This window comes from Carcharhinus amblyrhynchos, chromosome 16 (assembly GCF_965287045.1).
Source record: "Carcharhinus amblyrhynchos chromosome 16, sCarAmb.v2.hapA, whole genome shotgun sequence".
In the NCBI taxonomy this organism is placed as follows: Eukaryota; Metazoa; Chordata; class Chondrichthyes; order Carcharhiniformes; family Carcharhinidae; genus Carcharhinus; species Carcharhinus amblyrhynchos.
In genome coordinates this window covers 24,126,864-24,151,282 of record NC_137339.1, presented here as the reverse complement: position 1 = coordinate 24,151,282, position 24,419 = coordinate 24,126,864, and the positions used below count along the sequence as shown (strand labels likewise).

The following is a 24,419-nucleotide window of genomic DNA, read 5'->3' as shown; positions in this document are numbered from 1 at the left end:
GTGAATGTTTCTCAGCGGTCTGCAATGGGAAATTGCTTAAAGGGGCAAAGCTTTAAGCGTTGCAGTGTTCTGATTTAAAACCTCAGTCGTTAAAAATGTTTTGGTTCAGTGATAATTGCAATGCAACTATTTGTGCCTGATCTCCACCTCATCTTTGACCTTCACCAGACGTAAAGCGTATCCTGTTTTCCTTCCATAGCTTACCATCTCTAGGAAGTTGCTGGAACTGGATCAGAGAAAGATTCAAGATATAATGTGGTGGCAGTCCTCTAAAGATTGTTATATTTACTTTGGGGCCTCCAATAACATCGTCATGAAGCGTGCCTATTAAAATCAAGTATTGCTATGCTCTACGTACCAGTTCTATTTTTAAAAACATTTCTCATTTTCACCCCCTCTCCCTCGCTCCCCACGAGCTTTTGCCAATGGAATTTTTACAGACCACTAAATAATCGCCACGGTCCACCAGCAGAATGACTTTAAAACCCGCATCCTTATTTAAAAATCTCCACAGTCACACTCCATTCTACTTTCACAATTTCCTCTAATAATGAGAATTAGCTCACGTGCCCTGTTCCCATAACTCACGCTCGCTGTGTGCACCCCGCGGTGACAACGATTTCAACCACTGCAGCCTTGCACTCTGGAATATTCTCAGTAAAGCCCTTGCACCGCGCTACATCTCTCCGTCAAGTGCATCTCCAAGATCCATCTCAGTAACCTAACCTTAAGGGCACTTTCTCTACCCTCTGCGTCTCTTCATTTCCCGGATTCGTTTTGTAAAGCGCCTCGGGAAATTTTGTTATGTCAGTGGTGACGCGTTCAAGTTCAAGTTGCTGCTGTTGTATTATTGACTGACCTGCAGCTAGCACTGGTGTGATTAGTGAAAAACAAACTGGTCTCTAACTATTTACAGGATGTGTAGGTAGTTCAGAGTTGTAGCAGTTTTTCAGCTTCTAGCGGGGGCAAGTTATGAAACATAACTGAATTAGCCTCTGCCACGGGAGAGCAGAGCCAGCAATATGTTCAAAACTTACTTCATAAGCTCAGGGTCCTCTTTATCATCCTTGGTCGGTGTTAATTTCTGTCCACTTTTCTTTGCACGTGGGCACCCTGACAAGCTGTAAAAACAACCAGAATGGGACTGACTCACAGTGAAGGGTATGAACTGCTGCTGCTTGACACCAACGCATCTCACACAAATGAATAATTGTGGTGATAGTTGAGAAGATATATGGGTGGAAACTGTTTGCAATAACAGCTTATAAACACTTAGTGGAGTAGATTTTAACTTTCGGGTGGCGGTCTGGTGGCGTGCACTTGATGTCTTGCTCATTCCTGCTATCGGAAAGCCTGGGTCAGTTAGAGGACCGGGCTTCATATCCATGGCACTGGTGAGCAACAGGTACTGGATGTGCGTCCTGCTGCATCTTGCTGACTCTGGGTCAGTGGAATGTCAAGTAGTCGCTCTAGCCCACAGGTAAGTCCAGGGAACTGACTATGGATGGGGCAATGATCCAGAGTCTCGTTGTGGAGTCACGGCGAGCACTCCAAGTCCTTTTGGCCCTGCAAAAACTTTAACCTAAAGACTTTTGGAGCAGACAGCATTACTGCCTTTAAGTCTGCTGAACGCCAGAACAAATGGGTGACACCCACGTCAGCTATGGGTCCTTGAAAAATACTCGGCCTCCTAACTACGTCATAGTATCTTGACGTGCATGATAAAGAGGCCTATGGTCTTAAACAGTGTGTCCTCTGGCTGCCCAGTGGAAGGCCCCTTACAAATGTGCTGACCAGAGCACCTACATTTGCAGTCTATTGCGCCATCAAGGCCAAGTAGGTCAAGTTAAAATTGGTCCCAATTTGTTTGAGTAACATTTCTCTGTCAGCGTGTGAACCCATTTAAATGAAACAGGCCATCTCCATTGAAATAATGAGCGTACAATGACGTTCAGTGTTAGTGTGCTATTATTGCCAACAGTCATTTCCACTCCATAGTTACAGCATAAAGCCTTTCAGGGTAGTCGGTCATTCTGTTAAGCTTTTGATCCCTAGATTGTACAGAAGAGATATCTCATACCAAACTACTTTAATGCCTTGTCATTAATTTAAAAGTGAATATTGAATTCAAGACATCTATTAATAAGGCAGATTAGGGGCTGGTAAGATAATTAAACCATCCTGTACTTGAACAGTTTAAAAATATATACAGAATTTACATAAAAATTGACCACTAATTTCAAGGAAAATCATCACCCATAAAACCTAGACCTTGTCAGTGCTGAAAAGATTGGAAGGTTTCTTTCCATTTCTTGATTCACGCTTGTATTTTAAACTGTTCAGCACAGAATAGTTCAGATTCAGGTTCTGTCTGCAACACATAACTTAAAGCTGCAAAGGGGTTTCAATATGGGGAACTCTCTTAAAATACCGACCACGTCTTTTGATATCCTCTCCTCTAACCTCAGGGAAAGACAGTGTCAGCTAACTAAAGGAAACCAATGCTTTCATTGTTGAAATTAATTTTCTTAATATACAACAACAAAAGCCAGTCAACAAGTACAGAAAAACAATATCGAATTCAGAGCTCTCGAATGTTTCTGGCGCATGATCAGATGGATCCCGTAGGGTTTGCAGACCATGGTTTTAAAAACTGATGAACTACATTAGCATCTCTGGTTAAGAGACAACCCACCAGATATTAAAGCACTCTAGCTGATCAGTGTTCTGGGCCTCACCTTCTGTGAGAAGTATAGTTCCCTGTCACATGACCAGACCCATCACAACCAGGAGTTGGGCACCTTAAAATGAAATGAAACTTACTTTAGCATATTTAGTAGAATCCTTTTACGCGCAATCAGGCAGGACAGACAAAAGAGTTGCTTATAAGTTGAATCACACAAGAATAGCTACAACAGCAATGGCTGAGGTTCAACTCACAAAGGATTTATTGATCTGGTAAAATGCAATTCTGCCAAATTATGGAAAAACTGCATTTAACCATTCAGCAAAACTTTATAAATAGGAGCTTGATACAACAGCAATGCCATTTACAGATACAACATAATAAAAATGTGTAAAAGACCTATGAATGTTAACGGTTGAACAATTTTTTATATGAGAGCTTTGAAAAAAAGCACAAATCAATTAAAAAATTGATCAGTTTAGATTTGCACCTACACAAATTTGAATGTAACTCACTTACAATCGTCATGAGTTGCAGCAAATATATTTTCCTGGATATCAGAAAATGATTCAAATGTCAAATGGTTGCAAGAAGTACAAGGAAATGATGTGATGAGGCTGAAATGCAGAAGTTATAAACACCAAACATACCTGAGTTCTGAGGAGTGGGCAGCCATGAGATTTCTTAGACTTTTATCTGCTAAAGGACAACCAGAAAGGCTGCAATAGAAAACAACAGAATTGCATAAAATGTATTTTTAAACATCAAGTGAGTCATTTACTAAATATTTGCTGCGTTGTAAATAACTGATTGGTAACTGCATTGCAAAAGAAAACAAAATACCTGCGATGCGAGGCATAATTCCCAGTTATATGACCACTGCCGTCACATCCAGGGGTTGGGCAACTGAGAAAAAATTGAAGAAACACCGAATAGTTAGAATTTTACCTGTACTAACTGCAAAAAAGAAATGTGTTTGAACAAAACTAAATAAAACTGTCTTATCCATTGGGGTCTTCAGTTCTTGATCCAATTAATCACATAACAATGCTTTTCTCTCCAAAAAATGTTTTTGTAGATACAAAACGTATTTTTTCTTCGTTTTTTTTCACACTGGAAGAGCTGTTTATCACTTACAGCTTGAATGAGTGGACGGTATGATATCTATGACTGATTTGATGAAAGGTGCTTACTATACAGTGAGCTGCCCATCTCAATTTCTCCATGATAACACATCCATGTATCATTAGTGATGCAATAGGCATGTAGAAATTCAGTCTCAATGACAGGGATGCTGAAATACCACGGCAGTTCAGGGGCTCAGAACCGTGACAATTTGCTTTGGCAGCAGACACTCTATCACTGTGGCACCCAGAGAAACTTAACATAACATTTCAGGCATGCCAATCCTTCTTGTTTATTCACTGTCTGCAGGTAACAAAGTTCTCAAGCAGCGCGGTTATTTACGTTATTAATTCTTTCTTGGCATCCTTGCATGAAAATTTCATTTTGAGGCTGGAGCTCGTGACCTCTCCTGGGTACTTTTTATCTTCTATACTTTCATCCATCACTTCCAGATCTCCTGCCTCTGATGAGGGGAATGAAGAGGTGGCAGGTTCCATCTAGGATCACAGAATATAATTATTTTCAAAAGTACTTTATTAGTCACTACATTCCCTTCCCCCTTCCTTTGTTTCATAAAGATCTGATGATCATGAGTTGGCTGCCTCTTGTCAGAGATGATGATCCATTAAGTTTTGAATTTCTCAGAGTGACAGCTACATAACAGCCTTATTACAGAATGGAAATTCGCTATGCAAACTTCCTATTTTCAACTGATGCCAAAACCATTTTAAAATTGTCTTCTAAGTACTCTGCCTTCAGAAATAAAAACAGAAAATGCTGGAAAACCTCAGTAGGTCTGACAGCATCTGTGGAAAGAGAAACAGAGTTAGCATTTTGAGTCTGTGTGACTGTCCTTCAGAGTAAAAGAGAGGGAGAAATGTGATTGATTGTACACTGTTTAAGAGGGAGTGGAGCAAAGTAGAAGGTTAGGGATAGTTGGGAGCCAGGAGCCTATGAAACAATCTAAACAATCTAGAACCAAGTCCAAACAACATCAGCTGTTGGTTCAGGAGACCGGTAGGCGATTAAGATTGCAGTATTTAAATATGATTTGCATTGGGACAGTTTCTTTGGAGATGTTATTGTTTCTAAGGCTGTTTTTCTTTTAATAACACAACGTGCCAGGGTCCTGCTCTTCGTGACATCTAAGGTGCAGTTATATAGCACAGGAAGTTTGATTTCAATAATATTGTAATGTGAAATAGGGCTCTGCTCACTGACTGGTTGATTTTAATGTTTTGAGGATGCAGATGGGTGTATTCACATTCTGAAAGCAATAAAATTGCAGTAAGTTTTTAGTGTACTTCCTTTCTCTATATTTATTTTAAGAACCTAAATAACACAAATACATTATGAGTAAAAGTAGGGAGATGTTTAACAATTAATGACCCAAATATGAACAATTTTAGATAATAAATTTGCAAAAAGTTTTTTTTTGAGAGAAGTAGCTGTATTCATACATATATCGTACCGCTGCACATTCTCAACATGGCATTTGTGTGGGACACAATGATTTGATTTGATTTACATTTGTCATGTATTAGTATACAGTAAAAAGTGTTGTTTCTTGCACGCTATACAGACAAAAGCAGACTGTTCATTCAGAAGGAAAGGAGAGAGTGCAGGATGTAGTGTTACAGTCATAGCTAGGGTGTAGAGAATGATCAACTGTGTGTTAATGTGCATAATTTGCACAATGTGCATATTGCATAATAATTTAATATACTTCAGGTTAGAGAAGTGGAGACAATAAGGCTGGTCAGGATGGCATGCTTAAACCTGGTTTCACCTGTCACTTATGTTATACACCACATGTTATGCAGGCCAATTGGTGATGGGTTATGGAATTATGCTGCCACTTTTTTGTTAGTATTCATACAGAAGTGCTTTGTATGATATGAAAGTACTCAGAAGTACAGAACAAGTATAAAACTTGAATCAAGGCTTCCATGCATTATCCTCCCAGTATGCATTTTCTGTTCATTTGTGGGCATCGCTGCCAAAGCCAGGATTAAGTCTCACCCCATCAGGTTAAAGTCCAACAGGTTTACTTGGAATCACAAGCTTTCGGAGCGCTAACTCACCTGATGAAGGAGCAGCGTTTTGCAAGCTTGTGATTCCAAAAGACCTGTTAGACTTTAACCTGGTGCTGTGAGACTTCTTACTGTGCCCATCCCAGTCCAATGCTGGCATCTTCACATCAAAGCCAAAATTTATTGCCCATCCCTGATTGCCCTTGGAAAGATGTTGGTCAGTCACTTCTTTGAACTGCTCCAGATCTTGTGGTGTAGATAAACTCATGGCGCTTACTGCAAATTAAATGTTTCTTGGGATTCTACTTTAGTTCATTTTTAATTCATGTATGCTCCATGTTGAGAGGTGCTGTGATCTGAAATTTAAGTTAGCTCAGCACACAATGTAAATGCCACCATAAAACACCTTCTATCCAGCTGTTACAGTCTCTTGGGTCCAATTTCCCTCCGCTGTGGTCTGGGTCGAAATGCAAAATGAGATTTTCATACTTGGCAGGTGTTTTCACTGAAGGCTCAGAAAAGAACAGAGCACCTGTTCACATACTGTGCTTCATATTCCACATTTCCCCACTGACAGGATTGGAGAGAGTTAAGGCTCACTTATGTGTAGCAAGCTTCTTTTTTTTTTGTAAATAAAACATTTTAAAATGATCTAATATGGCAAGACACTTATACATGTTTGCACTGAGTCTAAGAATAACAATAATCAAAATTTCCCACATGGATAGTTCTAGATCTGAGCTGACTCATCAAGCAGGAGAGAGAAATTGGACGTTGAGTCAACATTGGTCATCTTTATGAGTCAGTCATTACTTGCAGGAGAATAAAGGAAAAAGGGGAACTGATAAAAGCAGGCCTGAAATGAGGAGTGGAATCCATGAGCAGTGTCAGGGCCTTGCCTGCCAGATGGAGGGGCGGCGAAAGAGCCACAATGCCTCTTTTTGGAAAGCCCCGCCCATCACAAGCCAATCGAGGACTGCCAAGATCACTAGCTGATGGAGCTGCCAGCCAATCAGAGGTCACAGTATCATGGAGGGCCTGTGGGGAGTGGGGAAGGGGATTGCAATATGGGGGAACGCAGGGATAGGTAGGCAAGGGAGGGCAGTAGCTTGGGTAAAAGATAACTCTCAGTGGCCACTCACCGCCCCCCCCCAACTCTCCACCCAGTGGGTGATAAGCGAGCTTTACCTGTTCTGCATGTCACATGGTGACAGGCCAGCTGGCAGCTGGGTTAATCCCAGTGGTGGCAGGATGAGTAGTCATTAATTGGCAGTGGGGCGACCATGCCCCGTGGTGGGACCATGGGCTTTCCAGCCCAGAAGTTAATTTTGGTGGAGACAGAAAGGTGGAGGGATTCTGGTTTGTCACCATGCTGCCTAATTACAGGGCCTTCCCGTCTCCAGAATCGCCACCAGTGAGAGCAGAAGGTTCCATCCAAAGTATTCTGAACCAAGTGATGTTTTATGTTGTTTCATTTATCAGATAACTAAATATGTTCATGAACTAAATGGTGTGTTTTTGTTCCAACTTTCGTTGTTGGTGTCACTGGCTTTCCAGGAAACAAGAGCACATTTCTCAGGAGCAGTCAATTAAGCGTGACCTGTCCAAGAACTCACCTCTTCACTCTCTTCCTCCCTTGGTCTGCTTGGCTTTGTGTAGTCAATAGGGCCATCATATTCATCCTGTTTGGAAGTTTGACTGGACTGTGGAGAACCCATTACGCTGCTACATGTGCTGTTGCTTCCATGAAGGTAGGAGGAAGGTAAGTCTGCTGACCTGACATTCGAGCTGATTGCAGAAAACACATTTTCCCTTTTGCGGTTTTTATTCATGCTGAGATCCAGCGTTCCATTTTCATCCACCTCAATATCCATATTCTGAGAAATAATAAGGGTTTCAACTGAAACTACTTTCTGATATTCTTAGAAAATTCAATGATATGATTTCGTTACTTTGGTCAGCAAGACTAATATAGTTTGACATTATGATGGGATCTCCACATTGCTCACAGTAAATTGTTGGCTATAATGTTTTATATAAGGCATGAAGGTGACACAACCTTTCATACAATGTATTATTCTGGCATACAATGGAACCGTGTGTAAACTGTTTCATCCCTTAAAGGCCACCAAGTCAAAATGGCACGTTTAGGATTACGCTGAGGTTGACGGAAGGATGTACGTTTCTGTACAGGGTGGCAGCTTGCAAATCCTTGGCTCTTCCTAAGCTCAGAGGGATTGCAGGATGGCTCTTATTTTGTTTTTTTTTAAGTATGTGACATAAAATTTGCATTTGTGGCAACTGTGACAGTCATGTCTCAAAACATTCCTGTGCATATACTTCTGTTAACTATGTGAGCTGATGATGATAATGAACTGCAACACTTATATTTGGGTAACTTTAGCTGTTGGTTTTGTCTGCCGCCAAAGATGTTCCAACCCTGGAATTATACCTGCCTTCTTCTAAACAACACATCTAGCAATAGTGTTAGTGGAATGCAGCGACCCACCTTAGAGGGATGATCCTGATGCTTCGTGCTTAGATTCTCTGGCATTTCCCAACAACGTGTGGACAGATTGAGGATCGCTGTGGCAGCCATATGTGCAGCTTCTGCATCATGAGCGTAGTCGTAGCCACCGGATGAGGATGAGGTTTTAACGTAGTTAGTAGACATACTGTGACTGGGTGAGGAGGCCTTTGGGAATGGTTTTGCTGTATGGGAAAATATAGGATATTAAATAAATCGGCAAGATTCAATTTCAAATTATTTCAACATTAATTCTATGGCTCACGAAATGATGTAGATCATATCAAGAGAACAGCTGATTTCAGCAGATCTAGATTCTGAACAGTTTTAACCTTTGCAGGTGTAATGCAGGTAATTGTGGCTGATTGAGATGCAATTGGAAATAATCATAAATGCAGATATTTAAGATACTATTTATGTTGCCATTTGAGTATCAGCTTTGTCATTTTGTTTGGCAGAATTTTCATGCTAAAATTGCTAATAACACAATCAATTCAGTAGTGCTTAATGTGAAGTGTGAAATAAATTGCTTTTGTGTCACTCCTAATATCAAGTGACAGAGGCTGTGGTTTCCAGCTTTCATTCAACCCTGATGTTTGATCATTTTGGGTTTCAAAATACATACTTACATTTAAAGGTTTTGGGTGAGCTTTCAGATGCCTGAAGTTTCGGAGCAATCACACGTTTCCCAAACACCTGTGCGTCAAAACTCGCGTAATCAAATGTAACCTTGGAGTACTTCTCCAACTCCTTCGCTAGGTTAGCACGAGGGGTGACTGGCAGCATATTAGGCCTGTAGCTATAGTGTGGAATCTCCAGCTGCTTCACAAAGCACATTGGCCTGTAAGTCACAGAGTTAAAATTCAATTGCAAAGCAAGGTCCAAACAATGTCTCACTCCAATTATTTGGAGGTGTCATTTTGAATGAGCAAAGTCGTCTTCAGTTTTACTCATTTTGCGCAAACAATATTAGTTTGTGCAAAAATGTAAAATAACCTTTAAATTCAATCAAGCTGACAGTGCCCGCCAGTTTCTCCTGAAGTGGAAATTTCCGGATGTCAGCTCACTTTCAGACTGTCACAAGAATAAGATAGATCCAAGTTTGTATCATCAAGGTTGCCACCTTGTAGTAATCTACCTGAATTTTTTTTGTATTCATTCGTGGGAACTGGCTGGCCAGCATTTATTGCCCATTCCTAGTTACCCTTTTACAGAGGGCCGTTGAGAGTCAACTAAATTGCTGTGGCTCTGTTAGCCAGACCAGATAAGAATGGCAGATTTCCTTCCCTAAAGGACACTAGTGAACCAGATGGGTTTTTCCGACATTCGACAGTAGTTTCATGGATTCTTAATTCCAGTCAATTAATGCCATGTGAATGTTATGTGCGGAAACTTGCTGATATTGATGCACTCCATCCATATTTTATTAGATTTATTATTTGAGTTTATTGTAATATCTGTAGCTCTGGTACTTTACAAATTTGCACACTTGGTGCTGACCTTCCCCAGTGGAAATGAATATTGGAAATTCATTTCAAGGATGAAGGTTATTGAGATTATTCTCCAATGGATGGAAAATCCTGCAGGATGTGCTGATTGCTGTGCCCGAATTCCCATTAAGTGCTCCTGGTCTAGTAAAGCAGTGTGAAAAAAATGGATAGTATGGTGACACAATGTTTAGCATTGCTGCCACACAGTGTCAGGGACCTGGGTTTGATTCCCAGCTTGGGTCACTGTCTGTGTGGAGTTTGCATGTTCTCCCTGTGTCTGCGTGGGTTTCCTCCGGGTGCTTCGGTTTCCTCCCACAGTCCAAAGATGTGCTGGTTAGGTGGACTGGCCATGTTAAATTGCCACTTAGTATCGGGGGACTAGCTAGGGTAAATGCAAGTGGTTATGGGGATAGGGCCTGGATGGGATTGTGGTCTGTGCAGACTGGATGGGCCAAATGGCCTCCTTCTGCACTGTAGGATTCTGATATGCAGTGAATCATATCATAGATTCACTGCATTTCATAGACTCTATGATGAATCCCCATAGCTGTATGTGTTTGCATATTCTAAGATACCCTTTACATTGCTTTTTAAAACTCAGAGTCAAAATGTTATGTAGAGTTCCCATGTTAAACTTGATAATGCCAAAAATACTTCATTGGAAAACGTAAAGAGTAATTTGCAGACCATTTTATCTCAGGATCTGTGTGTGTAAGCAGGATATCTGATTTTGTAATCATCTAAATAGCACTGCACAGAAGGTGTTTCCTTTAATTTGCTCTAATCTTTGCAGCTTTCTCTGATTTGCCTTAGGCCCTTTGGAGCAGCAAGCCTACCTCAGCACTCTGTCAGAACTTTGGCTGCTCTTGGGAGATTCACTGTTATGCTGTTTCTCGTGAGATTTTGCCAGTTTCTCAGCGGCAGCGATGGGACATCCAGAAAGGCTGGGACAAAGAAAGCAGCAATTTAAGTTAGCTACACTTTTGAGGACAGCTTTTCATCAAAAAGATATCTTAAAAAAAACGATATATCTATTTTGGCTGCATTTTGAGAATGGTCTTGTACAAACACTTCACAATCTTGTACATAATCCATCGATCATTCTTTGAATGTAGGGATTAACCCATTTGTTATAAACATGCCATGCAGAAAAAAGAACCAGACAAGAAATAGTTTCCTTAATTTCTAGAATACTGCAAGTAAATAAATTTGCAACACTATTTTGTTACTGATTGTATTCGGTATTTCCTTTTATTAGGCAAGGTAACTATTAAGTCAACTTGAAGGTTGTGTAGATTTAACTCCATATTAAATTGTAGAACTTAATGGTAATGAGAAATAAGTAGATTTATTTGTGTAGCACATTTCATTATTTCAGCTTGCCTCAAAACACTTCATAGGCAATATGTCACCAAAAGTCCTGCCGCCCAATGAAGTGGGCCCCGACAGCATGCCTTCATCCCTACCTGAAAACTACAGTCCTTACCTGAAAGACAGCCTCTGACCGTGCAACACACCCTCAATGTCAGCCTGGATATCTGGTCAGGTGAGGGGGAAGTTGATCACATGACTTTCTGACATGCAGGTGAATGTACTACAACTGGGCCAGCTGACTAAGCCTTGTAGCCATGATTTCTGCTCCGATGTATGTGCTTGAATGTTAGGTGAGGACAAGATCAGGTTCAGTTGTGATGCTTCCCAGGAGGTACCGGACAATGATCAGAAACAGCTATTTCTTTTCTTTCTCCCCTAAACTAGGGCAGGGGGGCCAAATGTACCTTGGTGGAGATGTGCAAAGTCCGCACTGGCTGGTCACAAGATAAGATAGATCCAAATTTGTATCATCAAAGTTGCCACCTTCTGGTAATCTTTTGTACGCATTCGTGGGAACTGGCTGGCCAGCATTTATTACCCATCCCTAGTTACCCATGTACAGAGGGTAGTTGAGAGTCAACTAGATTGCTGTGGCTCTGTAAGCCAGACCAGATAAGGCACATAGGAACTTGCGGTTTTGGGTGGCTCAACTACTCACTGAGTACTTACATTCAGCCACACATGGTGCATTCAACAGAATGAGGGTTCCACATTGGCCAGGGCATTAGGTAGCAGAAATTACTCCAGGGAAGTCTAAACCAGCCAGTCTTACACAGCTTCTATCATTCTGTTCTGAGACAGAGTCTTGGGAGTAGGCACTTTTTTCCCCTCTCTCTACAAAAACTATTTTGCCTTAATTAATGTTATTGTTCATTTCTTTCAGAAATCATTACCTTATTGAGGTGAGAGGCGACAGTCTCTGCCTTTAGTAGCTGTTAGGTCATAATCCCCTCCCTTACATTGGGGAACTGTCCAGCATTGCAGCTGCTGACAGATTAACCATGACTGTATGGCGTGGTGCACTGAAACATTAATGTGGCAACTACCTGCCTGCTCTGGAAATTAGGAAATCATTTGTTCAATCCTCCTTAAAAAGCCAAAAGAATTGACACAAGCCATCTTTTTTCAGATTTTGAAAACAACCAAATACTTCAAGAGTAAATTTGAGCTCGATTTAACATCCACTCCAGGACATAGGTAGTACAACAGTTCTTCAGCATCTTTCACTTTCAAGTAATGTCAAAGTATAATGAATCAGTATAATGAAGAGAGTGCCCCTACCTCCTGTGTGTATTGCGGTTGCTGTTGACATGCCCCTGTCCTGTGCAGCCTGGCGTGGGACACTTCAAAACATTTTCATGCATGGCAAGAACTGAATATGCAATTGAAAAGCAAAAAGTATCAAACACTGACTGCCTTTTCACAAGTAGTATCATCAGGTCATGCTGGCATTCAGATGAAGCTTGTAAAATGTAAGTTGTTTGGGCAGTTTTACTTTTTGACCAGTTTCATCTGAGCTTTAGTTTCATGGCGGAAGTATCAGGTAACTTCATGGGGGCGACTCTCCCAGCCCAGCGCAATGGGTCAGGAGACATCAGCGGAGGCTGTTTAGTAGGCACCTCGCTGAGCACCAAGGCCTTCGTACATTTCCGGCTCCATGATTTTTGGGCATTTCTGATGCATAGCTAATTTAAATATTTAAATTTAAATTTCCCTATCAGTAGTGGACCTGAGACTGAAGTCTCTGAGCCTGCTAGTGTCTCTTCCCCTGCCCCTGCCAGGAACGGTTCAATCCAGCGGGATTTACTCCTGCTCCCCATAAATGGGCATTGCCTGCTCGGCATCGGGCAGTGCCAGAGGGTGGGGCATAGGGACGATCTAGGGGTTGTGGGGCCTATGCAGAGACAACGTAGAGTTGCGGGGCTGGCCAGTGATTGGGCTGGCCAGCGACTGGGAGGCCAGCAGTGCGGGGCCACTGTACGTGCGCCGATCTCGGCACTGACAGATCGATGCATGCACAGTGGCCCACTCAGTGCTATGCTGCTGGTCTCTCCAGTGCGAATAGGCCCCGCCCACTGATTTTCAGTGTGAATCTCACTAGGGCACACTGCAGTACTCAGAGTGTGAGAGATTCATTTCGAAAATCTTGCTAAAAAGATCGGCAGGAGTTACTCCAGTTTTCACATGAATTCGGTATCTAGAATGTTTTTGGGACCATCGCCTCCCTGTATGTGAATGCTGCAGGATACTTAACATTCGGAAGAGGAATTCACAATGGGAATTTGATTCTATCCTCACATACGATTCGCACTTAGAGTTTTCCAACAGGAGTCACTGGACAGCAATCAAGGGCAGGAACCCTGAGGCCAAGTGTATCACTTCTAATTGCTATGAACTCAGCACAAGCTAGCAAGGGGACTTGGAACCTTCTGGTCTGTGTGACTCAGTTATAAGCTTATTTTACATACAATTAAACCATGGAGGCACTGAGTTGTACCAATTTAAATTATGAACAATTTAAAAAAACAGGAAGTAAACAAAAAGAGAATCATATCTCCATGGCCGTCATTACTGGAATTATTTTCACTAATCAAGGTACAGGAGCTCACTGACAATACCATGTCCGCCACTGGGACAAATGCATTTACGTTAATGCAAACTCATAAGTATTGATGTAATTTACTTTCTTCTACCAAATAGTTCAGTTCACACAGCACATTTCACTATTATCACGTGTCGCAGTGGGTGGTTGAGATGAATAGTGTATATTTATTTAATGGGAAGTTAGATAAAATTTTTGAAAATTCTTTCATGGGATGTGGGTGTCGTTGGAAAGGCCAGCATTTGTTGCTGTCCATAATTGCCCTTGAAGTGAATGGTTTGCAAGGCCATTTCGGAGGGTATTTAAAAGTTAACTACATTGCTGTGCGTCTGGAGTCTCGTGTAGGCCAGACCAGGTAAGGATTTTCATCCCTAAAGGGCATTAGTGAGACCAGATGGGTTTTTGTGACAACTGACAACGGTGTCATGGTCATCATTGGACTTTTAACCCCAGGTTTTTATTGAATTCAAATTTCACCTCCTGGGTCCCCAGAGCATACACCCTGGTTCTCTGAATTACTAGCCCAATGACAATAACACTGTGTCATCTCCTTCCTGGAGGGAGAAGGAAATAAAGGGTTAATTGAAAGATTTGGACTAGGAAAATGGAAAGAGGCCTGAGTGAAGCATAAATGCTGGTGTGGGTTGATAGGATCAAATAGCCTGTTGCTGTGCTTCACATTTTATGTAATCCAATGAAAAAGTACTTGCTGATTTAAGGCTACTCTTCCTTAACAAAACAGGCTGCTTTCACACAGTTAATCTGTAATCTTGTGCTTTTGTTCTAAAAGTGATCTTCATTATCAGTAATCGAGCCAGTATTGACTTTTACACACTTTTTATTGTAAGGTTATAAATAATAATTCATCATGGTTACCTGAAACCCATGAGTCACAGAAAAATTACTAAGCTGGATCTTATAATTGCTGTCAGCAAAATGTAAGTGAACAAGTACTTTGCATTGTCATATCAAATTCCTTCAGCATTATAACGGAAGAAAGAACTCGTTTATTTTAAATGGGTTCACACGTCCAGAGAAAATTCCAGAGAGATAATTAATGTGAGAAAATTATTTGTTTGCACAATATAATTGTTGCCAATATTTTTGTTCTCCCGGCTGTCAAGGACACACAAGGGTAAGTTTACAAATTGGTACTCTTGGGTCACAGCTTTGTCTTCTGGGGGTGAATTTGGGGACTTTGGGTGAAAATTCCCATACTTTTCCATCCATTATGAATAACATGTAAAACTGCCTAAGTAAGGCTATGAAGTTCTGGGTTGGGAACACCGATTGGTAGCGCTGTGAAGTTTAATCAAACAAGGAGCAATCTCACAAAAAAGCAGCTACTCACTCTCTGGAGGTATTTTATCCTTGTGCGGGCAGCCAGAAAGACTACGATGGTGTGGGTACAATCCTGTCACATGACCGGTGCCATCACAGCCTGGCGTAGGGCACTTGATCTCCCTCTTCTCTGATCTTGAGGGATCTATACAACCATGTGTACAAAAGCACCAGCATTAAGAATTCCCTTGTGTGCTCCCCGTCATTAACTTATCCTCTGAGGTTACAGGAAGCTTGAGAAGTACAGCTTTGTGAGAGCTGCAGAGCCTGTCACGTTCATTATCCCCTCTTTCCATAAGGTATTTTTGATAAGATATTAAGATCTGTTTCTTTTGACTGGAACTGTTTAAGCCACGGGAAGATCACAAGATAGATTCACATGGTGAAGTCCGTTCTTTTTTTTCATGTATTAGTGTTACAAGTAGCCTTACATTAATGCTGCAATGAAGTTACTGTGAAAATCCTCTAGTTGCCACACTCTGGTATACTGAGGGAGAATTTAACATGTCCAATCAACCTAACCAGCGCGTCTTTTGGGCTGTCGGAGGAAACCAGAGCACCTGGAGGAAACACATGCAGACACGTGGAGAACATACAGACTCCGCACAGACAGTGAACCAAACCGGGTCTTTGGCGCTGTGAGGCAGCAGTGCTAACCACTGTGCAAGCAACTCTTCAGTCATCTCATCCATGCAGAAATACCCAACTCTTCGCCCACTGGCATGCGCCACGATTCCAAGCTTATTGTTTCCACCCCTTTACCCGGAAGATGATTCTGTATGTTCATTATGCTTTGCGTGAAGAAGAACTTCCTGACATCAGCCATGAATTTATCCTTTATTCACTTGAATTTGTTTCCTCTTTTCCTATTATCCGAGTTTTACTTGAAATGGGGTTCAGTACTGATCTTGCGTCTGCTGTTTGTTATCTTGTACAAAACTATAATGTCCCCTCAATCATTTCCAAAGATAAATAAATTTTTTGCTAATGTATTTTAAGAAGTTTGATTCAAGTTAAGTATGAAAACATTGAACTAATTGTATGCTAATGAACATTTGAAGATACATTTTAAATGATAATTGTTTCATACAATCTTCACTGAACAAAATGTAATTCAATTAAATATGGAAAATTACATGGGTTGCAGTTGATTATGGTTAATAATGAGTGTAAAAGTCCATTATTCCAAGGATGTGAATTATAATTCCACTATTCAGCAACGTGAAATTAAAAAAAAATATATAGTTCACGCCAGCAATTTGTTACTTAATGGTTATTTCAAGAAGGATTTAAATCTTAAAAATAAATCACATGTGGAATAAATAGACTGCTGCATTATTCATTGCTACGTTACTGATGTTCTTCCAATTGTATCAAAGTCTCCTGCAATAATTTATTGTTCTAACCACAGTCACAAATGGCTTATCCTTTATGCATTGAGTCTCTGATATTGAAATTACAACGTGACACTAACATATAAACATTTAATGCCTTTGTCTGTATTCTTCTTTGCTATTTCAGCAAAGGCACTTTCCATTGATTCTGAACAGATGATTGACTCCATCAAATAGTAGGATCAGGAAATTCAGAACAAAAAAAATATAGATGGTTTGTACTATATACCAATCTCAATTTCAGGACCTTTCATTTATTTTTTCTCACTATTTGTCCTCAGTTGGTGAACACAGTGGCTCATAGTGGCATTTGACAGCAACAGTCATTGGTATCTCGAAGAGTGAGGATTTCTTTTTAACAGCATGATCCTGGACACTAAAAGTGTTAGCAGGACCTCTTAACCATGGATAGGCAAATGTTTTCACAGATACTTTCAACAGAGGTCTCTTGAGAAGAGATCAGAATCAGGATCTCTGGTAAATCCTCACCCTTCCTGCATCCCCTTGTGCAGAGGCCCACTGCCACCCTTCCTGTGGTCACTGCAAACTTTGAAGAGAAACAAAGCATTCCTCATCTACACAGCATCACTAAATGCACTTAGCCAGTAAGTCATCCAGTGAACTACCAGGTGGATATGTTATGCATAAGTAATAAGTCACTTTTAAGTTTGCTTCACTTTTCACAAAAGTAAATTACCAAAATGCTAGAATCAATTGCTGTTTTTACAATATCTTGTGTCTTTATTCTGCATTAGGTTGAATAATTCAGAGAAATGTTTTAGTTTGGTTAATAGCTCTGGCTTCAGTACTAGCACAGCTGCAGAGCATGTGTAATTTGCTCAGTGTGTGATCAGTTATTTTATGCATACGGTACAGCACGTTTTATGCTCAATGTGGTGGAATAACAATGTACACTGCACTGAAAATTAAATCACTGTACATAGAATAATCAAGTAATTGTCATCCAGGCTACAACTTGCCACTTACCTTTACTATAAAGGTTCTTCCTGATGGAATCCAAAGATTTATTTGGCTTGTCTTCCATGTGGATATGCCGCATTTGTTCCCCTGATATCCTACTGGGCTCTCGGTTTACATCTTCTCTTTTCATCTTCACCTGCTCAGCTTTCAGAGCAATGGCTTGCTCTAGGAGCCCAAGATTTCCTTTTGTCATCATATCATAAATTTCTAACTCTTCAGTGATTGCAGACTTTGGAGGTAAACTCTCGCTCTCATCAGTGCATTCCTCCAGATTGTCCTCTGCAAGTGCTGGACTTTCTGACTTTGGTTGTCCTTCACAGTGAACTTCCTGTTCTGTCTCTTGTGATAGTTGCACTATTACTTCAGCACTGTCCTTGTATTGCACATCGGTGGACTTCTCCTCCTCCATATCCTGCTTCATTTCAGCCTCATCAACCTCTTGCTGGAAAACGATTGTCTGTTCGCTGCAGTGGGAGGAATCAGTCGTGTCCTTAAACTCTTTACACTCTTCTTCATTTGTTTCATCAGCGGATGGAAGCACATTTTCGATTGTGTTTTCTTCGATCGAATCATGATCCTGGTCAACTTCTTTTTCACATTCAGAATCTTCAGTCACAGTCTCACTTTCCATAATTTCCTTCCCAGAATCGCTTTCTTCTTCTGTTGTTTCCTGATGTGTGTTGTCTTTAGTATAAATGCAAGTCTCTGTAGGTTGTGACTCACTGTTAATTGGCTTTTTATCAGAGAATGAAGGAATTGCGGTATCGTCTACTATTTTGCCAAGATTCAGAAGTGATTTGGCAACTAATTCCTGATAGTTAACAAAATCGTCCTTTCGAGTACTGACATTCCTGGCTCCATCCTCCCAATAATGCCTATCATCTTGCCCTTTAAGCCTGGCATCTGCAATAAAGGAAAATGATACATGTTTAGTTTCCATTACGACTGCGTATTCACAGAAGAATAGCCCAAACCATTATCATTAAATCGTTTATTGCACTTATACTGGTTAATCACCTGTGACACAGCTCGTGGCAAGTCAAATAATATCCATTCAATAATGATGGGAGTGTCATATCAGATATCCATGCATTGTATTACCTTTGTTATTGAAATGAAACTGCTTAAAATAGCCTGCCCCTTTAAGGCTTTAAACATGCTGAAAACCTTGAGGATGGGTTAGAGAAATTAGAAGTTGGTGAACAAAATTTTCAGATTGTCAGGTGACTGTAAATTCCTAGCTCCAGGTCAGAAGAAGCTAGCAATGAAAGACAGTCTTTCTTCATTCACACTTCCAGCACTTTGGAGTGTGGTGCCCATAGTGTGGCAGACGTGTGTTCAGTTCTCAAAATGCACTGCAGTATTGTTCTAAATTAATCTAATAAACAGGTTGAAGGTTCTGTTTCTGAGCATTACACTGATCTTTTGAAGTATTTTTGCAGAGCAAAATGGGCAAGTGTTTTACTCCTTCGTGGGACATGGGCATCGCTGGTTGGCCAGCATTTATTGCCCATCCCTAATTGTCCAAGTGCAGTTGAGAGTCAACCACATTGCTGTGGCTCTGGAGTCACATGTAGGCCAGCCAGGGTAAGGACGTCAGATTTCCTTCCCCAAAGGACATTAGTGAACCAGATGGGTTTTTCCAACAATGGTTTCATGGTCATCACTAGACCCTTAATTCCTGATATTTTTTATTGAACTCAAATTCTACCATCTGCCTTGGTGGGATTTGAACCTGGGTCCCCCAGAACATTAAGTGAGTTTCAAGATTAATAGTCCAGCAATAATAGCACTAGGCCATCGCCTCTCCGACTTTCATTGTTACCTTTACAATTCAGCACAGAATAGTCATCAGATCTTCTTATAGGTGCAAGGTATAATTTACAGCAAGTCATTATACTGGCAGAGCTGGTAGCGCTGCTCATGACTTTTTTTTTGGGTCTGCCAAAATGGAATCATGTTTAGCCTGATCTGCCCCTTCAAGGTTAATGCTCACATACTCCACAGAAGCTGTCTAACTATAAGCAATTCTAGCTAACAGTAGCTGATCGTAAAATATTGGTCCCATTTCAGAAAAAAAAACAGCAGGAATGGGAACATCTGGACTGCAACAGGTGCTCATTAAACTGTTGTAAATGCTCCAAGGTCTTGTGGCAATTATCATGTGATCTGGAAGTTAGTGTATGATGTTATAGCATTGAATGAAAATTAATTGTAATATTTCTATGGATTTTTGTAATTTGTACTGCACCTGCTACTGATTCAGCGCTTTCAATTTCTTCCATATTTTTTGCTTCTTCCTCCTCCTCCTCCTCTTCCTCTTCTTCTATTTCATCTTCGACTTCAAGTGCTTCTTCTGATTCATCTGCAACCGACTCCTCCTTTAAGTCCAATTCAACTACTCCATCACTATCTCCATTATAACCTTCATCTAAAGCAAGTTTCAACGGATGGGATTTCCTTTTGGTTAGAGGTTGATCAGAATCGATGTCTTGTATTTTCCTTTTCTTGACCAAAGGGCACCCTTGTGAACTTATAACAAAAAGATCATTTCAGTTATTTGAAAGGCACTTCTTTTTCAAAAACACAAAAGTTTGAGTATACTTGCTTTAAATTCTCATTGAGACGTATAAGATGATGAATGGGATGGATAGGATAGAGGTGGAAAGACTCTTCCCGCTCAAAAAAGACAGTAGGACTAGGGGGCACAGCCTCAAGATAAAGGGGGGGCGGTTCAGAACGGAGTTGAGGAGGAACTTCTTCACTCAAAGGGTGGTGAATCTCTGGAATTCTCTGCCCGTTGAAGTGGTGGAGGCTGCCTCGCTAAATATTTTTAAGAAGCGGGTTGATGGGTTTTTGATAAGAGAGGGGATTAAGGGTTATGGGGAGAGGGCGGGAAAGTGGAACTGAGCCACGACAGATCAGCCATGATCTTATTGAATGGCGGGGCAGGCTCGAAGGGCCAGATGGCCTACTCCTGCTCCTATTTCTTATGTTCTTAAATAGATTCTACAGTTATTCCAAGTTTCTAAATAATGAAGAAACTTTGTCAGTAAACTCAGGATCTGAAATTGCACCTAAATTACATTAGCTTGACCTAATCTCCGCTCTTTTATTATTGCTATTCCGATTTGAACATACCAGTATCTCATGATGCAATTTTAAGGCCATGGTCTTCAACTTTGGAAAAATAGAAAGGACTTACCTTCTGTGCCGTGCATATTTTCCACTCGCATGACCTGAGCCGTTACATCCTGGAGTAGGGCAGCTGAACAAGGAAAATGATTGCAAGATCAACACTTTTGCAAGTTAGAGAACAATACAATATTGCAATCTTCTTCTTGGGAATGGCAATGCTCCAGCCAATAATTTTAATGAGAAAAGTGAGATAAATATAAATGGGATTTCCAACACCTCTGTCCATTCTAGCCATAAGTTTCAAAAATGTGTGAAAGATAATATTCATTTTTCAACCTTTTATTTTTAGTGTTGAGCATTGTTCATTCTTTGGACCTTGATACACAAGGAAATCCACAAATTTCAATTCTGCCACTATTTGGTTGTCAGTAGACCTGAAGTTTTGAATGATTGCCCAAGATACAACTTATTTACATACCTTACAGTACTTGGAGACATTTCATACAGCCTGTCTCTAAAAGTGTTTTACTTTGCTGCAATATTTGTACCTTTAAAAGCCATTGCTCCAAGACAATTGATTACCTACGAGATTGGAATTACGCTCATCTTTCTTAAAAAGAGGTCACAACTCACTTTCCAGATTATAGTAACAACCTGTGCCTTGGCTCCTTCCCCTTGCCATGCTAAATTACCACATCCACCCAAATCAAGGTTTGAATTTATTTTTTGGCAAACAACTATGCTAACAACATAACTTTGTCAGAATTAAAGCATCGTGGAATAAAATCTTATAAAAGTGTTATTGGAGAAACTGGGCTTTTATTATTTCTGAGATTTTATCCTTCCCACTCTACAGCACGTTTCTTTATAGGTCGAATAGGCTTTTTAATTCTGAGAGCAGACAATATTGACAATCTCCCCATGACATTCAATGGCATTACCATCATTGAATCCCCCACTACTGGCATTGGCAGTTATCATTTACCAGAAACTGACTGGGCCAGTCATATAAAAACTGTGACTACAAGGATAGGTCAGAGGCTTGGAATTTTGAGGTGAATAACTCACGGTCTGAAATCCCAGAGTCTGTCCACCACCTACAAACACAAGTCAAGAGTGATGTAATGCACTCCACATGCCTGGATGAGTGCAGCTCTAACAACTCTTCAGAAGCTGGACACCATACAAGGAAAAATAAAATCCCATTTGATTGGCATCCCCATCCACCACCTTAAAGATTCACTTGCTTTACCACTCTCACACAGAAGTAGCAATCAGTACCATTCTACAAGATGCATTGCAGTAACTAATTGAGGTTCCTTCCAACCTATGACATCTACCGCCTAGAAAGACAAGAGCAGAAGATGCATAGGCACACCACCACGTGCAGGTACCCCTCCAAGTCACACACCATCTTGACTTGGAACCATATTGTCGTTTCTTCACTGTTGCTGGGTCAAAACTTTGGAATCCCCTTCCTGACAGGGTGTACAACACACAATGGACTGCAGTGGTCCAAGAAGGTGATCATCACCATCTTCACAAGGACAATTAGGATAAGCAATAAATGTTGGCGTAGAAATGAATGCCCATATCCCATGAAAGAATAAAGGATTGGGAACAGGACCATAAGATTTTCATGATTTTCCTGATTTGCTCTGTTTCAGCTTGACAGGACCAGTGTAAACCTCCCCCATGTCTATTCTGAAACAATCTTAATGAAACTTTAAAAAAAAGCTAACACACTAAAACCCAACTGAATATTCAGAATTCATCGTACCTTACATCTTGTCCCACAGGCTCCACGGGTACTGGGCAATTTGATGAAAAAGAACAGTGAAAAATCATGATTTGATTTTAACAGGCGCTTGATATGAAACATAAGTGCTAATGAACAGTAATACAATATATTGTGATATAATAGACATTTACAGCTAATCATGCAATAAAGTTTCAAACATAGTACCACAATAGTAACACTGAAATAGATGGATAAATCTATGCAATGGGCTATTGCATTACAAAGCAAGATGGAAAATGCAGCATCAGTAGATATAGGTTTTATAGGGTATTGTAAGGTCAGTTGTACTAAATTACATTGTACCTACATTGGTTAGTGAACCTGCAGTAATAATGTTTGCAGCAAAATTACTGCAAAACTTCCAGCGGCTACCAATGATTACCGAAACACTACAGAAAGTGAAAGGTAGTTATACTTACTCCTGATTCCCTTTGAGCGGGTGCGCAGCCTCTTTTCATCTACATCTTGGTTCATCTGTAAAACAAAAAAAAACTGCAGTTAATGGAGTGTGGATTTAATTTGCCTCAAATACATGCAGCTTATACTATGCATGATCAGATTGGTTTCCAAAGACATAAAAGAGGAATTACTGTAGTATTTATTCTAAATTATTATGGCACAAATGCTTAAGATACTCATACCAAAATCCTCTCTCCACTCCTTTAATGGAGCTATCAACCGATTTATTCTAATCTATTTATCTGATAAAATAGCAGAAAGAGGAAGTTGATACAAACAATGGCAACAAGTTGCCGCTAATGTCTAAGACAGCACAAGGAACTTCACAGACTTGTAATCAGGCAAAAAAGAGATTTTCAACCACAACACAAAGGAAGTTGGTTTTGTTGTTGGAGGTCAATCATCTCAATTCCAGAACGTTACTGTGAGAATTCCTACAGGTTGTGTCCTAGGCCCAGCTATCTTCAGCTGCTTCATCAATGACCTTCCCTCCATCTTGAGATCAGAATTAGGGATGTTTGCTGATGATTGAACAATGTTCAGCACCACGCGCAGTTCAAGACACTGAAGCAGCTCTTGTACATATGCAGCAAGAGCTGGACAATATTAAAGCTTGGGCTGATAAATAGCAAGTAACATTCACACTTTGCATTAGAAACAGTGATTAAACAATACTTGGACCAAGTGGTAGAATTTACTGAGGGTAATAAAGGAGAAGAAGGTGGAGGAGCAGATGAATTTAGATCCGAAATTCTAGATCTTCAGATCTAAACAGTTGTCTCCAAACTATTTTTAGGGTAACATAGTTTCAGGCTTACTCACTTTACAGAGTAAGTTACTCTTCAAAGTAACTGATATTCTTAAGATTGTTTTTTTTTTATATTCGTTCATGGCATGTGTGTGTCATTGGCTAGGTCAGCATTTATCTCCCATCCCTAACTGCCCTTGGGAAAGAGGTGGTGAATCACATTCTTACTGTCATTGAACGTCAAGGAGAGATTCTCTCTTGTTGGAGATGGTCATTGCCTGGCACTTGCGTAGCATGAATGTTACTTGCTATTTATCAGCCCAAGCTTTAATTGTCCATGTCTTGCTGCACATAGACAAGAACCACACATGGTGCTGAACATTGTTCAATCATCAGCGAACATCCCTAGTTCTGACCTCATGGTGGAGGGAAGGTCATTGATGAAGCAGCTGAAGACTACCCAGAGGAATTCTCACAGTAATGTTCTGGAATTGAGATGATTGACCTCCAACAACCAAACCATCTTATTTTGTGTTAGGGCATGACTCTAACCAGTGGAGAGTTTTTCTCCTGATTCCCATTCACTCCAGCTTTGGTAGGGTTTGTGGATACTTCAATTGGTCAAATCTTCCCTTAATGTCAAGGGCAGTCACTCTCACCTCATCTCTTCAGTTTAGCTCTTTTGTCAATGTTTGAACCAAGGTTGGAATGAGGTTCAGG

At 40.5% G+C, this 24,419-nt stretch overlaps 1 protein-coding gene across 7 annotated transcripts in view; it reads right to left on the bottom strand.

The window, feature by feature from the left end:
• LOC145353892 (myelin transcription factor 1-like) overlaps positions 1 to 24,419 on the bottom strand; it is a 74,636-nt gene that overhangs the window by 37,604 nt on the left and 12,613 nt on the right. For 5 of the 7 annotated variants that reach the window (XM_080204838.1, XM_080204834.1, XM_080204835.1 and 2 more), the window contains exons 3-18: positions 22,912 to 22,966; positions 22,472 to 22,502; positions 20,759 to 20,821; positions 19,805 to 20,085; positions 17,560 to 18,456; positions 15,189 to 15,323; positions 12,517 to 12,607; positions 10,698 to 10,805; positions 9,001 to 9,212; positions 8,354 to 8,556; positions 7,461 to 7,721; positions 4,154 to 4,308; positions 3,530 to 3,592; positions 3,337 to 3,405; positions 2,739 to 2,801; positions 1,038 to 1,121 (exon numbers count right to left, since the gene is read on the bottom strand). In XM_080204838.1, the coding sequence (XP_080060964.1) occupies positions 1,038 to 1,121; positions 2,739 to 2,801; positions 3,337 to 3,405; positions 3,530 to 3,592; positions 4,154 to 4,308; positions 7,461 to 7,721; positions 8,354 to 8,556; positions 9,001 to 9,212; positions 10,698 to 10,805; positions 12,517 to 12,607; positions 15,189 to 15,323; positions 17,560 to 18,456; positions 19,805 to 20,085; positions 20,759 to 20,821; positions 22,472 to 22,502; positions 22,912 to 22,966 (2,771 nt within the window). The remainder of the gene's footprint in view (positions 1 to 1,037; positions 1,122 to 2,738; positions 2,802 to 3,336; positions 3,406 to 3,529; positions 3,593 to 4,153; positions 4,309 to 7,460; positions 7,722 to 8,353; positions 8,557 to 9,000; positions 9,213 to 10,697; positions 10,806 to 12,516; positions 12,608 to 15,188; positions 15,324 to 17,559; positions 18,457 to 19,804; positions 20,086 to 20,758; positions 20,822 to 22,471; positions 22,503 to 22,911; positions 22,967 to 24,419) is intronic. The other 2 variants (XM_080204836.1, XM_080204839.1) reach the window with 2 other exon arrangements.